Genomic DNA, 15,983 nt, shown 5'->3' on the forward strand with positions numbered 1-15,983 from the left:
TAGACCCAAATTCAACCCTCATGTAACTTTACTGACTTAAATTGTAAATCTTTTAATTATTGTTTGATTGCCCACACTTTTGATTACTAACTCTACACAGCATTCCTCCCAGCCATGCCTCCATTTCTGAAGGCCATATTATTTCCAGGAATTACAGTATTGTGATATTGGCTGTTACACGCTGGCTGATGCTGGGAAAATCTTCCTGACAAAACCAGGGTGCAGAATACATAAATGCCAATCTCCACAGTGATAGGAAGGGGAGTTAAGTATTTCAGCCTTAGACTATCTCCAGCCCCCAACTGCCCAATTCCCAGATAAGGACCCCCAAATTTTCTCCAGTTTGTGCCTTCAGTCCTAGCAACTTTCCATTACAACCACTAGTCTTCTAGCTGAAGAAGACTGACAGGCTTTGCAAAGAATCCCATTCAATACCTCTATTTAATAAGGCAGATTGGTCACTGTTCATCAGTAGGACAGAGGAGGGATTGCCTTTGTCCTCAAATCACCCCTGGGCATAGCCTATCACTGGGTTTAATCAGCTTGCAGTACTGCCAGTAAACATCTTCATTTTGAACAAACCGCAATTGGTGCTAGCGTTTGCCTAATTGCTATACTGCCTTGTGACCACAAAGAATCCTGAGGAATGGAATGAAATCACCTTTCCCACTGCTTCAATGAAAAGGAATGCAGAATCTTTAAAATATGTTGTACTTAAGGGGGGGGGGGAATCAAGCCACAAGAAAAGTCCATGATCAGAGCTTACCGACTTGTATGAGAATTGCAATGCATGAACCAGCTGCGGTTGTTGTCAACATACATGGCCCACGCCTTGTCGTCCTTTCCTAGCATCATGTCCTTGACCACATTAATTCTGGCAATTCCAAAAGCCGGATCTGGATGGTTATCATAACGATCCACATGCAGTTCCCAGTAATGTACTCCCTTGGAGAAGGCCGCTGTGCCCAGAACAACACGATCGTCATAACTACTACAAGTGGCAGTCTGGTTGTCATTCGATAGGACTATGTCCCGATGGGCTGAAGAGGGGTCAAAGGTGAACCAGGCCACTGTGCAGGAAGAATAAAGGCAGCTCAATAGCAGGAAAGGATGCAATAAAATTTAATTGTGCTTTATTTTAAGTACGTTTCTGCCCTCCTAAATTCCCACCATATTTTCAAGTGGAGAAGATATTCTTTCCCTGTTGTTCTAAACTAGTCTGTTTCACCTCAGAGATGACTGCATTTCAGTCAGAGGAGAAAAGTAAGAATGCTTTATGTCATTTACATAATCAGTAAAATTTGCAATGCATTTTTCAATCTATTTGGATGAAAGGTGCTATATAACTGTAAACCAGCCAATGTGTTTTGTCCTATCTGGGTCTGTCTTTTGGGATGTGAGCTCCCTGAAGAAGTGTCTCTGTTTGGGTCTGGTACATTGTTGAGCAAATTACTGCTGCACAAATAAGAGAGAAAAATAATTTGGCTCTGGACTTGCCCAAAGTCTGGGGCTGTTCAGATATGGGATTTGGTTCAGGCCTGTCTCTACTGGAATTACTGTTTCATTGTGTGTCCAAGCTCATCATAACTGGGTTTCACTTCATTTTAAAAAAATTCTTTACATCTAAATATTTTATACTGACATAGTTTGACAACACTATATAAATACAGAGCATGATTATGGTATTTGCTTCAGGATTAATTTACAGTATTATTAATCAAGATGAACTTCTTGTGGTGCCCATATGGATGTCAAGTGTAATTAGATGGGAACACAGCGTGAATTACCACCCAAGTCTTATCAAACACTCTTGTGAAATTAGTATCAGTAGTGAAGAAAACACTGAAACACCAAAGACACAGAGAGAGAGATGGAGACGAGGAGTGGCATACAGATATTCACAGTGTGTAGTGTAAATGACTATGTACTCTAGAGCAAACACGATTTTAATTAAACCCAAAGCCTTGACAGGCAAATGCACTTGTATCATTTGAAACCTGGAGAGCTGCCAATAACTAAAACATGCCAAGAGTCTAAAGAGCTGGATTTTATTTTTCTTTTATCATTTTTGAGTATTTGCAGCAGGGGAAAGGCCAGGGCTGGATGGAGAACCTCAGAGACTGCAGGCTTGATTTTCAATGAGGGCACAACATAGCCGCTGGCTATGTGCAGCTACAGTTCACAAGTTCTTTCCCAGCACTAAATCCTGTGCATGTACCCAACTGACCCTAACTCTGTGTGCAAGTGGTGGACTCCACAAATCTGCACACACATACTACTGCTGGAAAGTGTGCACATGGAAATCACATGTACACTCACCAAAGCCAAGGTCTGCTAAAGGGGATCTGATATCTTCTATTTATCCACAGAAGGAGCAGCAGGAGTATGGGCATCCCCGTCCTGCCCCACTAACATACATCAGTCCTGTCCTGGAGTCACAGCATATAGGGCTGAGAGGGAAGCTCAGTCTCTAGGCACGTTCAGTCCTGGGGCCCCCTCATTAAAACTCATAATGCCAAGTATAGTGGTGGCTGTGATGGAACGTGAATACCTGGCCGCTAGAAACCAGAGCTCTTTACTTTTTAATGATCTAAAACAAACTCACCGTCAGATGTCTGTAAAACAACTGTCTTGCTATAAGGGCCAACTCCTGATGAATTAAAAGCTTTGACTCTTGCATTGTAGGTACTGTTGAAATGAAGGCCATCAATTGTGCATAGGGTCTCCTTGCCAACATACACTTCCTGAGCATTCAAAAAGACAGGAAGAAAGCTCACCAACTTCTTCCCAACAGAGGGTCTCACAGTCAGACTTTTAAACATAAGCTAAAAGTAAATATTGTTCAATGTTTAGGTGAATTTAGAATTTACATTATTATCGTAAGGATACTTACGTCCAGTGAGGCTCAACATGGAGAAGAGAAGTCAAGAAAGAAAGGTGGAGGCAGCAAGAGTGAGACAAAGATTAAAAAGGGAATTCTAAAATGTATAGTTTTGTTATTTCAAGAGGGCTGTCTCAATCCTCCTATGGGTATTGTTAATATACAGCAATGTAGTTTTGGAGCCTAGATCCAAACCATGAATACAGGGTCTGAAGAGGCTTATTTCTGAAGATAAAAAGAGCTTTGAATGTATCATTTGGCTATCCAACAAGTAAGGGGGTGGAGGGAATGTGATAAATGGCTGCAAAGATCTGACTGGTACAAACACCAAGCAGGATGAGTCGTCATTTGGGGCACAAAGGGGATGGCCAGGAGTAATGGGATGAAATTACGAAAGAGAAAAATCTAAGCAAAATATAAGTGAGATCTGTCAGGCAATGGAAGAGTCTATAGGGATGAAGAAGAAGCCACATTTTTAATTAGAGACTGGATAAAGCATTAGACAATCTCCAATAGGTGAAATTCTTTAATTTTTTGTTTTATTTTTTGGAAATTTTGCATTAGTTCATGTCATCCTGCCCCAGGAAAAGTGGAAGCCCTGGGGTGAGGTGGGGTCCTGCCCTAGGGGGCAGTAATGGAGAGTGAGCCTGCCCCACACTCACCCCTCAGTGGTAGCTCTTATCCCGGGGGGATGGGCCCAGCTCCCTACTCCAGGTGTTGTGACCTGTCCCATGGGGTTGCAGCACTGCTCAAGCTTGACCCAGCAGCTCCCCCATCATCATGATGGAGAGGCGGCTGGGCCAAACTTGAGCAGCGCTGCAACCCTGTGGGCCAGGTCGCAATGCCCAGAGCAGGGATCCAGGCCCAGACCTGTGGGATAGGCGATACCACTGGAGGGTGTGCTTTTAATTTTATAACTTTGTATGCAATCTTTTTTGTTTTATTTCGTGTTATTTCACATTTGTGAAAAACACAGGGCTCTAGAAATAATCCTGCATTGGCAGGATGATGGAATACGACTATTCTTCCACATCCAATGTCTATGATACTGTGAACTACTTAGATTTATAGTAGCTAATGCCCTAACACAGAGCTTAAGGCTCAGATTCAGCGCAGCACTTGTGTCCTAATTCTGTAAAGCACTTAAGAACCTGAGTAGTCCCACTGAAGTCAGTGAGCCTTAAGTAGACATTTAAGTCCATTGCTGAATAGAGAAGGGATTACTTGTGCTTTCAGTAACACAATAAAGGGTCTAAGGCCTTGACTTCTCCTCCAGTCTTTTGATCAGAGACATAAACGTTATTGTGAAGTGGTTTCATTTAGCCCCATAGTATAAAATACATTTTGTGTGAGCTAAATTGTGATTTTTGGACAATTCTTGCTTTCTTGTAGGTTTTTTACCATTGTTTACTGACTGTTTGTGCTCATTCGGATTATGGCACTTTGCAGTGATATGAACTAAAGCCTTTTTTTAAATCCACAGGCCAGATGCTGATAAAGTCTTTGGGGAAATCCAGTTGGCATTATTGATTTAGATATCAAATATCACATACAAAATGTAGGCCTATTTCTATTGGAATGGCATTTTCTGAGAAGCAGGCACTTTGTTTTAAAACAGTTAAAGCAGATGGTATTTATAGCACAGCAGTGCAAACAAAATTATCCTTTTAGAGGCATCTCAAAAATTGGGATCTTTTTTGGTATATTCTAAATCCACAACTTTGAAATTTTGGGATTCACAAAATCTATCAGAAAGATAGATCTGAATGTGTCCTTGCTTTGAGTATAAGAAAAGGCTGTACTGACCTGAGATCTTATAAATTATTTATTCTGGGGATGAAATTGTTTTTATTTATTTTGATTTAAATGCTAATTTTAAACAATGCCTAACAAAGACTCTAGGAGCCCTAACACATCATTAATAATACAATAAACTCCCAGAATCATTAAAGTATTAGATAAGTTAAAAAAAGAACTAGATAAGTTCATGGAGGATAGGTCCATCAGTAGCTATTAGCCAGGATGGGCAGGGATGGTGTCCCTAGCCTCTGTTTGCCAGAAGCTGGGAATGGGTGACGGGATGGATCACTTGACGATTACCTGTTCTGCTCATTCCCTCTGGGGCACCTGGCATTGGCCACTGTCAGAAGACAGGATACTGGGCTAGATGGACCTTTGGTCTGACCCAGTATGGCCGTTCTTAAAGTAATCATTTCAACAGGCACTCAGCCATATACCTCCAGAAACTTCCTTCTATCCTTTCTTTGTTGTGGGAAGCACGCCCTCAACCCTCTCCATAACCCTAGCAAACAGATGGCTTTTACAGCATGCCCAGAAGGCCACCTGATTTGGAATATTTCAGATCAAGGAGATGGGGGAGCAAGTTCCCAGAGTCCTGTAGCCCACACAGAGAACCACCCTGCCAGCCACTCTCTCTATTTTATAATGAGGGGAATTCTACTCAGGCACCCTTGCTGACCACAACTGTGACAATATGTCACAGGGAAAGAGAAGATCCCTCAGGTAGGCCAGTCTCAGGTCAGAACCATCACCTAAACTCCACCCAGAGACCAATGGCCAGTCAGTGCAGATCCCAGAGCACTGGTGTCATGCGTTCCCAGCATGATGACCTGCTCAGTAAGCGATTTGCTGTGTTCTGCACCAGCTTCAAGTCGCTGAATGGTTTTAAGGTGCAGCCCCAGATAGAGCACATTGCAATTGTCTAATCTTGAGATAACAAAAGACTAGATAATGGTGGCAAGGTCCACATCTGAGAGGAAACACTGCAGCCCCCAAGCCAGATGCAGATGATAAAAAGCTGGTTGGGTCACTTCTATAATAGGACTGTCAAGCAGAAGCAGGGGTTGTAGATCACCTCTACATTGCAAAAATTAGTAACTAATGGCAGACATACTCTTTCAAAGGGACTCATATAACCTCTGCCATCTACTGCTGCTTCCCCCAGCCCACCATCACCACTTCAGTCTTGTCCGAGTCGAGCTTCAGCCACTCACCCTCTTCCGTGACCTTAGAAAGGATTTTGAGAACCTCAGATAAAAGCCAAATTTACCCAGAAAACCGTGAATAATAGAATTGTTCCATGATTGCATTTCTTGACCTGGGTCATTGTTTGCTGGGTGCAGCGGACAGTGAAATCTGCAAAGGAACCTCTCCAGTTCCTGGGCCATTTATACAATGGGTTCAACCCCAGCACATTAGAGCAACCTTGGGGCTTCTCTATTCCACTCCAGTTTACTATATCCTGCAAAGGGCTATCAGCCAGCTGAGTACTGCAGTAGTGCCCTGAAATCCCACCTTCCACCCTCACAAGCCCTCTGTCCCAGAGTCCGCAGGAGGGCAGCCCAGAAACTGACTACACTAGTTAGAGACACCTCCATGCAAGGGGAATCCTCATCTGGGATGATCCAGCAGCTTTTTGGCCTCATTGCACTGCAGAAGCAGGAATGAATTAGAGAATCTGCCCTCCTACATCCATGTCCTTATGGAAGTTTAACAATAACACAGAGAGAACCCAAATAAATGCTGAATGAAGTCCTCACTCGGAATTGGCCGCCATCTCCATCATCAAGTTCCAAGATATACCCTTCCACTGGATTGTGGGTAAAGGGTGGCATCCTCCAGGCCAGTGTCACACTGTTGTTTCGGGTACAACACTTCTCCAGCTGCAGTAACGGGACTGGTGGCACTGTAATGGGAACTGAGTACAGATTAGTGTAATTCTGTCCTTACCCATCAGACTCTGTTGTCAGCAATATGATGATCCATCACTTCCCTCACCTCCCTTTTAATCCCCCCCATTCTCCCAAAGTTACTTGGGGATAGAGCTGGTCAGAAAATGTGTTTTCCCCATGGAAAACTTCAATTTTTCACCAAAAATTCTATACCAAAAAATGTATCTGAAAACTGAAAAAAATTCAGCCGATACCAAAATATTTAGGACAAAAAATAAAATTTTGATTTAGAAAATGCTGCCACAGTGCCTCATGGAAATTGTAGTTCAGGCACCACAGACATCCATTCTCCTCAATAGGCCAGACTCCCTGCCAGAATACATCACCCATGATGCACAACAGTCTCCCCTCTTAAAGAGGGGAAGTGGTGCATGGGGTGAAGGGGGAGGGTGTCTCATGCCATCGTGCATCATGGGCCTTGTAGTGTGGCCTGGGAGCTCAGTCCATAGAAAAGACTGGAGATATGAAACAACCCAACTTCAACATCCATGAGGCACTGTGGCAGTCTACCCAAATTGAAATATTTCTGTATGGGGTTATTTTGTTTTTCAATAAAAAATTGAAATTTCTCACAGAAAGCAAATTTCACAAAATGTTTTGTATCATCAAAAACCCAATTTTTTGTTTAAAAAAAGTTTCAGGAGAAACGTAGGGATACTATTAAAGAAAAATTGTTTCATTTGAATCTTTTATCTGAATCACTGTGTTCAGGTAGAAAAAGGTGATTTTTACATTACAGGAGTCTGATGTTGGCTTCATCCATTTGGAAACTATAAAAGTGAGGGTGACATTGTGGATGAGGGTATTGTCGGTACTGACTGGGCCAGGAAAATGTTACTGTACCATTGACCGGGCTGATAGTTCAAAAATAAAAATAAGCAAAGTGGAACATTCAGCCATGTTTCCGTGAGGAGGGATCATGTATGTTATCTGTCTATGCCACTAAACTCAATTTACCTCTCTTGTCTAGCGTCACAGCATCTTTCCGTTCTCCTTTCACTGGAATTAGTCAGCAAGAATCCTAATTTAGGGTGAATTTCACCCTTGTACAGAAGACTAGTGCAAGGCTTATGCACCACTTAAATCCCAGGGCTTTATTGGGGTATAGTGGCGTGGAGGCCTTGGACTGGCCTTCTGCATGGGGCTGAATTTTACTATTAGGGCTCAGTTCTGCAAAGTGCTGGGTGCTTCCTGCAAGATGCTGAGCACTTTCAGCCAGGGGTGGATGTAGCCTCCCGGGTGCACTATACTAAACTGCTGAGGGGGTAGTAACGGCTAGCAGTAGCACTCTCCACCCTAGCATCGCTACCCTAATCCTGGCCTGGGGAGGAGGAGAGGCCCAGGGAGGTGTGGGGACTGAAGAGCAAGCCTGCCCCTCACTCATATCACAGTGGCAGCTCTGGTCCCGTGGGTCTGGGTCCAGCTCCATACTCTGGGTGTTGTGACCTGGAGCTGGTACTACAGAGCCCAGAAGAATGAGTGTGGCTGACAGCTTTTAAAACAAACTATTAAAGGTGACCCCTCCCGCAAGTTGTGACATTTTTTGCCTCTTTATGATATTTAAAGAAGACTTGAAAGTATATAATAAATAAAAATCTGCTTGTTTTTTTTACATTAGAGCTTGGGTCTTGTCTTCCCTGGAAGATGATATGGTAACTGGAGTACTAGTGAAATTGTGATATCACAACAGTCAAGAAACTCAATGCTTTGTAATTAGGAGGTGAAGGGAGTTTTAGTTGGACTGTTTAAAACTTCAGGGTTTTTTTTGTTTGTTCTTGTTAACACAGATGTAATGTCAGTGACTAATGAACGAGTTGGAGAAAAGATGTCTTTGTTAAAGAGTCACACTCCTGCCACTTTAGTTAAAATGCGATGTTCACAATACACATCCAGTGAGACACCCGCCCCCCCAGATCCCCTTCACAAAACAAGGGGAAGATCAGATTCCTGACATTTCTAAGGTTTAAGTCTAAGCAAAAAAATCCCAAAACTTTAAAAGAAAGTTTTCAAGTTTTATCCACCATAAAGAAGTGAAAAAAGCCACAAGCCCAATTAAAAAAAAAATCCTTTGAAGGTCACCTTTAAGCCTTAAAGAAGTAGTAATGCCATCTAGTTTTGCTATGTACTGTTAAATAGGTGAGACACAATCCTCACTCCTCCCTCCCCCCGACCCTTCTGGCCCAGGACACCTAGACTTCAATGTATATAACTCATATCTTTTGAGGCAAAGACTTGGGGATCTGCTATGTTATATCCCAGAAGTGGATGCACTTCAGAATTTGTGAAGTGATCCTTGTGCACCTCCAACCTACCACACATGGACGTTGTGAAATTTAGGGCCATACTATTCTGGAGGACTGCATGGCCACACAGTGGAGCAAGGGGGAGTAAGACCCACAACCTACCTCTCTACCCCTAACTAGGCCCCTGCACGGTCTCCCTGGATTTTGGGTCCAAGCATATAGGAGTAAGCAATTGCTGCATGCCTGCTGCTAATCTCCTCCTCCCACCCCATGTAGGTAGGTGAGTAGTAAGTAAGAATGGGCAGAGCTTTGGCTCCACTCCCAACCCTAGCTGGCCTGGGTGGAGGGGGCAATGTCCTACGGATAAGAGCCAGTAGCAGATTGCCAGTCTCCTGGAGCAAAGGGGGAAGGGGAAGGAATTGTGCCTCTCTGTCTACAAATACATGAAAGGGAGGTGAATTATTTAGGGCAGTACATTGGGCTGTACCTAAGAGCAATAACACACACTTTAAAAAAGGTAAATGCAGGCTAAGTATGGGGGGGGAGAGAACACTTAGCTGTTAAATTACAGAACTGTCCCATCGCTTGTGCCATTTAAAACTATACTGTAGAAAGCACTAAAAAAAATGCTGCCTTGTCAAGGAGATGGAGCAGATAACCAAACACGTTTTTTCCATCTCTAAATGCTGAGCTTCTATAAATGATGCAGGCAGGACATCCTTTGGGTACTAGATCAACACTGTGTCACTGATGTCTCATGGCAAGTTAGAAGCTTATCACACACAATTCAATTCATCCCATAGCCCCTCCCTCTGTAGGGACAGAGCTGGATGTTCAAAGGTTCTATTCTGCTGTTTGTCAACCTGACCAGCGAGCTGTACAATGACTTTTCCCCTAGGCTAGTCAGTAGAGGGATTATATTCAGCAAGACAACAGTCCAATGACAGATTCTGTAAACTTTAGGTCCCCCTAAATTAAATAAACAGAGATAAAACTAGGGATGAAGCCACTCCTTTGGATTTTCCAAATACCAAATTATTTCTTTGTGATGAGTCTGAGTTGTGAGAGACTTGTCAAGTTGGGGGGTGGGGGGAAAGGAGGGAGTCCCCATAGGAAGATGTGAGTGGGATGATCATGAGGGCTGGGTAGGGATGACAGGAGGGAGGTATACTCCTGGGGGAGGAGAACCAGACAGGTTGATATTTGGAGCCATCAGGGTGGAAAGAGGTGGTTGGTTTTTAAAGCTGTGTCAGGCTGGCAGAGAAGACCGCAGTGGGTGTGAGTCTTTCTAAAGCAGGGTTGGATATTGGACAGGAGCTACAGCAGAGACAGTGTGAGTATGAGGGTTATCTCTGGATCACGCCACCTGGCAAGAAGCGGGTGGAGTGGGTGAAAGGGAATGGGGAAAAGATGGGCCGCCACATGCCAAAAGTGATTTTAAGCATTTGTATCCATTCTTCTTTTTGCAACAAACAAACAAACACTAATCCCATCACTATTCCAGCATTCAAGAACAAATCAAACCTGGATTAGATCTCTATCCATGTCTTTAGTGAAAACAGAGAGGATGTGATGTACAGACACAGCTAGTCATGGAGAAGGGTAGGGATTTCAGTCCATGGCAATCAGAAAATATAATGGAGGGAAGAGGACGGAGGTGAAGGAAAGAAATGTGGGCTAAATCAAAATGCCACCAAATATTAGAAACTGTGCATGTCTTTCAGTGGATCAACATATCTCCTGGAGTGTTGAGGTATTGCTAACAGGCTAGCAAAGAGTCACTCCTGTCACTCATCGTTACAGTACCACACTTGTGCTTTCTGTGCAGTAAATTTGCAACTGATTACATTTCTCAATGTTAAAGAAACTCTGCCTGATCATTATTTACCGAGATTAGTTTCGGATCTGAGGCTTATCCTTAGTCCACCAGTAAGATATATGCACAAGTCACCACCAGGGCTAATTTAATACAATCTGATTTCATTTTCATTATGCTTTGTCTAACGCAGTGAATCAGTGTTTGTTTATGAGCAGGCATTCACCTCCCACTGACCTGTGCAAGCTCAGTGATGTTGAATGAGGTGAGGCCAGAGGTTTGAAAAAAGATTTCAGAAATTCAGGCATCAACAAGTGCTGATGACAATATTCCATTCCTCTCGGGTGAAGTTACCCCTCGCAGTTCTCCCCTTCCTCCCATCCCACCTCTCAGCTTCCTTATTTAAACATGGACAACTTCCTCCAGTTTCCAATCTTCAGATACCAGGGTGAAAATAAACATATAGGAAAAAACAACTTGCAGTTAAAAGGGTCAGTCTGGAACTTTTTCCCTTGGGACTGTACCCGATCTCCCATTGTGGTTTAGCTCTGAAAGTCATTAAAGCGCATTCTGAATCTGCTGTTGCCAGACCAAACAACATAGAGAGTTGGTAGAATTTCCATATGACATCAAAACAGTTGGCAAAGATTGATTGCTATCTGAGGCAAAGTGGTGAATGGGACTGGAAAAAGAGGAGCTGGTTTCAGGAGGGGCATATATTTTTGTGAGACTACTGGTTCAGGAATGCAAGCCTAGGGTTTGCTCTGTATTTAGCTTATGGATAAATAGCAAAGCCTCAACATGTTATGCTGGCTTCCCAGTTATTTATAAAGCTCTGTTTCTTACCACTCTGGTTTTTGGCTAGTGAAACATGGCCACTTATTTTGAAATAACCCTTCCATTTCTACATGCAGGGCCATCTGGATAGGGGCTCTTCAGATTCTCAATATTTGAATGAGATGATAGTGTAAAGTTGGTTTTAAATTTTTTAGGCACTAAGGAATCAGTGGGGAAAGGAGAGACTTTACAGAAGGAATGAGCGTCCACGTTAGCACCAGCTTGCTGACACAGAAAAGTTTTTTAGGGCAAGCCAACACAAACTGGGGCAGGCTGGACACGGACGGATGTCAGGAATACAAAGGTACCTTTCCATCTGGTATGGAATGGAAATGAACTGGGGGAGAAAAGGGTTGAGATCACAAAAATAAAGCCCAGTAAATACCAACATGTCTATACGTCAATCACAGGGTGTGGTTGCAGCTCAAGTGCACATACTTGAACTAGCTTTAATCTAGCTAGCTTGGGACCTGGAGAGCCTGCAGCAGGGAGCATTTCAGTGCTGGCTACCACTGTAGTACTTATCCAGGGTGCAGTGTGGGCTTGTTCAGCCCATGTTGAGGTGCACGCTGCACAGATTCACTGCTCAGAACCCGAGGTAGCTAGATTATAGCTAGCTTGGGTATGTCTACTTGAGCTGAGTCACACCCCGTGACTGCAGTATAAACATACCCTATAAGGTTAAATAGAAATAGGCACACAGCCAAAAATTGTATTTATTTATATATGCCTCTCTATATGTCAAACAATTCCTATCTCCCTGTGATTGTACATTTATTTAGAACTAGAATATGGCTTGTACTACTTGATCACACAGCATAAGGGGAAGTAAGAGCCTTCCCTATGCCCCTGAAAGGGCTAGCTGGTCCTTGGGTACAGGTCCCAAGGAGAAAGCAAGTGCTACATGCCCACTATTCCCCACCAATGCAGGTGGGCAGAGAATGGGCACAGCCTTGGTTCTACCCTCCAAATGCACATGCGAGTGGAGGTGACATGGCCTAGGGCGGGAGGGAAGGGAGAGTGATTTTCTGCAGGTTGTAAATTTAAAAAATGATGAATATCTGGAAGCCAAAAATCTAAGGTGTTCCTATCTCAGGTACTCTCTGGGTTGCTTAGCTATTTGGAATGCATGAGTGGCTTAGTTAAATTCATTATTAGTTGTTCAGGGGGGACTATAAACCACTATTAAATTTAGATTGATTAAAACACCAGTCTAAGTTGACAACTGACACCTCTGCAGATGACACTCAGAGAGGCTTTCTCACTTACATTTTAAATCTCATGCCTTGTGCTCTCGCTTCTATTTTTCTTGCTGTTAAATTTTAAAAGGGGCAATTTACTGATGTTTTTAGAGTGGCTTCATTACTATAACCCATTTATGCTGAGATGCAATCCCCTCTCAAAGAGCTTATTTTGGCCTTTAACTATTTATCTGAATTCAACAATTTCCATTGTTTCTCCAAGGATTTATCTGTCAAATTAGCCACTCTGTTCACATTAGCTTGCGCATGTTTCAGTTCAGAACTAAGCCTACAGAGAACAGATAAATTACTAGATGAACATGAATCCTCATGTGTATGGACTGCTCTTGTGGAATCAGAGAAAAACAAAATTATTTTCAACCCATCCAATACTTTCTGGTAGACTCTTCCGTGTCTTCCGCATGTATCCTTAGGTCTGGATTCAAAGCCTATTGAAGTCAATGGAAACACTCCCATAGATCTCGATGGGCTTTAGATCAGGCCCCTACAGAATGTCTATCTGTCCATATACATCCAGTTTGGATGTGCCTGTCTCCCTGGTATCTAAGCTCCAAGCACAACATTTAAAATTGCATTACACTGTTTTTTGCAAATGGCACCTATTCCCTACCAGCTCCTACTTTCAGCCATTTTTAGCTTAACTTTCCCCCCCATCCTTCCTTTTGTTCTCCCTTCCCTGCCCACAGGAAACATCACCAGGCTGCTCTTCTGTCATTGTTATTGAGGGAGGCCTTGTACAAATGATGGGTTTTGCAATTTGTCCTATAGACAGTCAGGCTTGGGCTTATCCTGATCTTTGGTGTTAAGGAATTCCATAGCCAATGACCTTCCATGGTAATTTCTTGCCCATACCTCCAAAAGCTTTATCTTGGGCTCTGGCAACTGCAGTATCCCCACTGAGTATAACTATCATGGTGGTTCTGCCTTACTGAGGGCTTGTCTTCATTACTACACTAAATTGGCGCCGGTAGCACGTCTGATGAAGACACACTATGCCGATGGGAGAGCGCTCTCTCACTGACACCACCTAATTACGCCACCTCAACAAGAGGCAGAAGCTATGACACCGCTGTAAGTTGAGTTAAGTTACATTACTCAGGGTAGTGTTTTTTTCACACCCTTGAGCAACGTAACTTACATCGACTTAAGCGGTAGTGTAGACAAGCCCTGAGAGTAAGAAGTGACTCATTTGCCACTGATGATACTCTTGCTGACACGTTGGTAATTAGAGTTGGTTGAAAATTTTTCAATGAAACTGTTTTCTGTCAAAAAAAAAAAAAAAGCTGTTTTGTCAAAACCTAAAACGTTTTGTGGAAATGGATCAGTTTTGACAAAAGTTTGAGGGTGGGAGAAAGAGAGAGAGCACGAGCAAGTTCACTCAGAGTAGCCAATAGCATGGTGGTTAGGGCACTCATCTAGGATATGGAAGACTGGGGTTCAAGTCAATGTCCTAATCACTGGGCTATATAGTCAATCTTGTGCTTTCTCTCCTGTTGAAACTGTTCCACCTTGTATAAATCATTCAATATCAATTGCTCCAGAGTGATACTGACTATATAGCCCAGTGGGTAGGGCACTGACCCAGTTGTGACTCAGACAGAGCAAGGACTTGAACCTGAGTCTCCCACATCCCAGCCTATTGGCTCTTCAGGGCTGGCCTCTTGCCCATGTTTTCACAATAAAATTTTGAAACCTCAACATTGTCCATAAAAGGCAATTGTGGTTTTCCACCCAGCCCTATCGGCAACTCATTTTTAACTAACTGTATTAAACTTGTTAATGCTACACAAAGGAGCTAAGTTGTTTTCAAGTTCATATTGACACCAATGTCTTCACCACCTTCAAAACAGACAGATGGTCTTTGTCTGAAACTTTTATCTTTTCAAATCTTTAACTTCACCTAATTTCACTGTCTGAGCTTGTCTGGGTCACTTGAGGTGAGGTGAAAGCACTCCTTGGTAAATTCATGTTTGATTAAGAGAAGACAAAAATAACTATCCATACATTGCAACTAGTTTCTCTTTCTCCCCACCTTCCTTCACCTCCCCCTCTACAGCACTGTTTCAAAGCAGACATGAAAAATAAAATAAAAATCAAATCACAAAAGCTCACCCCTACATTTCATCTGAATAAAATCCAGCTGGTGAATTGACTGTAGTAAAGGTTCACTATCCAGAGTCAGGTCAAATTCAGCTGATACTTTTGGTTCCAAGGCTCCTTTGACCCACTGTTCCTGAGACACCTGAACACGTTTGATTAAAGCATCTGAAATCTTAAAAAGAACATTAGGCTTTTAGTGAAACTGCAAATGCAAAAATAGACCAGAATAAGTTAGAAGTGACAGACCTGAATGACTATGCTATATCATACAAGGTGACTGTGAGCCTCATGGCCTAATTGAAGCAGGGCACATGGTAATTTTGCTGTGAGTTCCATGTGTGTTGCATCTTCCCGTGTTGTCTTTTCAAAGCAAATCCCCTGTGAGAGTTGGAAAAGTTAGTTTTCTTTGAAAAGAAGCTTTGTGGAACAGGGCTGGGGATGTATCTTAACTGCTTGAGAGCCATACAGAAAGCGGTGTTTCCTCTCTGATCTACACAGCAGCTGTCTTGATGTCTCGTTTCATCTCCGTGAATTGAAGGGAGAAGATTTCTGACACTAGAAAGCTTTTTAATTTAGCAAAGTCTAGCAGACAGAAATTGAAGCTAGTTTCAATTCAAACTGGAAATAAGGTGCCCATTTTTAACAGTGAGGGGAATTAACCATTGGAACAGCTCTCCAAAGGATGAGGTTGATTCTCCATTAAATTAAGATTGGATGCCACTCTTAAAGCTCTGCTCTAGTTCAACCACAAGCTATTAGGGCTTGACGAATACTGCCAAGATAAGTATTGACACCCTTCTGTTGGGTTTGTAATGGTAACCATGAAAAGATCTTATAATTTTCAGAAACAACTTAATAAATCCATATTGAATGGCAAACTAGAGAAAGTCAGAAGAAAGCATGTCAGTATGGGGATTTCATTATAATAGCTGAGCCTAAATGATCAGATAGTAACTCTTTACACTTGGCAAAGGGAGGAAGAAGACACCTGCTGGTCACCATGTTGTCTTTTGTAATTGACCCAGGATCATCCCCAAAATCCTTATTCAGCTATTATTTAGTTCTTGCGGAGGCAAAACTCCAATAGGCCAA

The 15,983-nt window shown here is 42.7% G+C and overlaps 1 protein-coding gene across 3 annotated transcripts in view; it reads right to left on the bottom strand.

Moving 5' to 3' along the window:
- Window positions 1-15,983, bottom strand: part of TRIM67 (tripartite motif containing 67) — a 44,254-nt gene that overhangs the window by 10,339 nt on the left and 17,932 nt on the right. For 2 of the 3 annotated variants that reach the window (XM_065401018.1, XM_065401015.1), the window contains 4 exons: window positions 14,904-15,063; window positions 6,442-6,587; window positions 2,606-2,744; window positions 767-1,070 (listed from right to left, as the gene is read on the bottom strand). In XM_065401018.1, coding sequence (XP_065257090.1) covers window positions 767-1,070; window positions 2,606-2,744; window positions 6,442-6,587; window positions 14,904-15,063 — 749 coding nt within the window. The remainder of the gene's footprint in view (window positions 1-766; window positions 1,071-2,605; window positions 2,745-6,441; window positions 6,588-14,903; window positions 15,064-15,983) is intronic. The other variant, XM_065401017.1, reaches the window with a different exon arrangement.

This window comes from Emys orbicularis, chromosome 3 (assembly GCF_028017835.1).
Source record: "Emys orbicularis isolate rEmyOrb1 chromosome 3, rEmyOrb1.hap1, whole genome shotgun sequence".
NCBI lineage: Eukaryota > Metazoa > Chordata > Testudines > Emydidae > Emys > Emys orbicularis.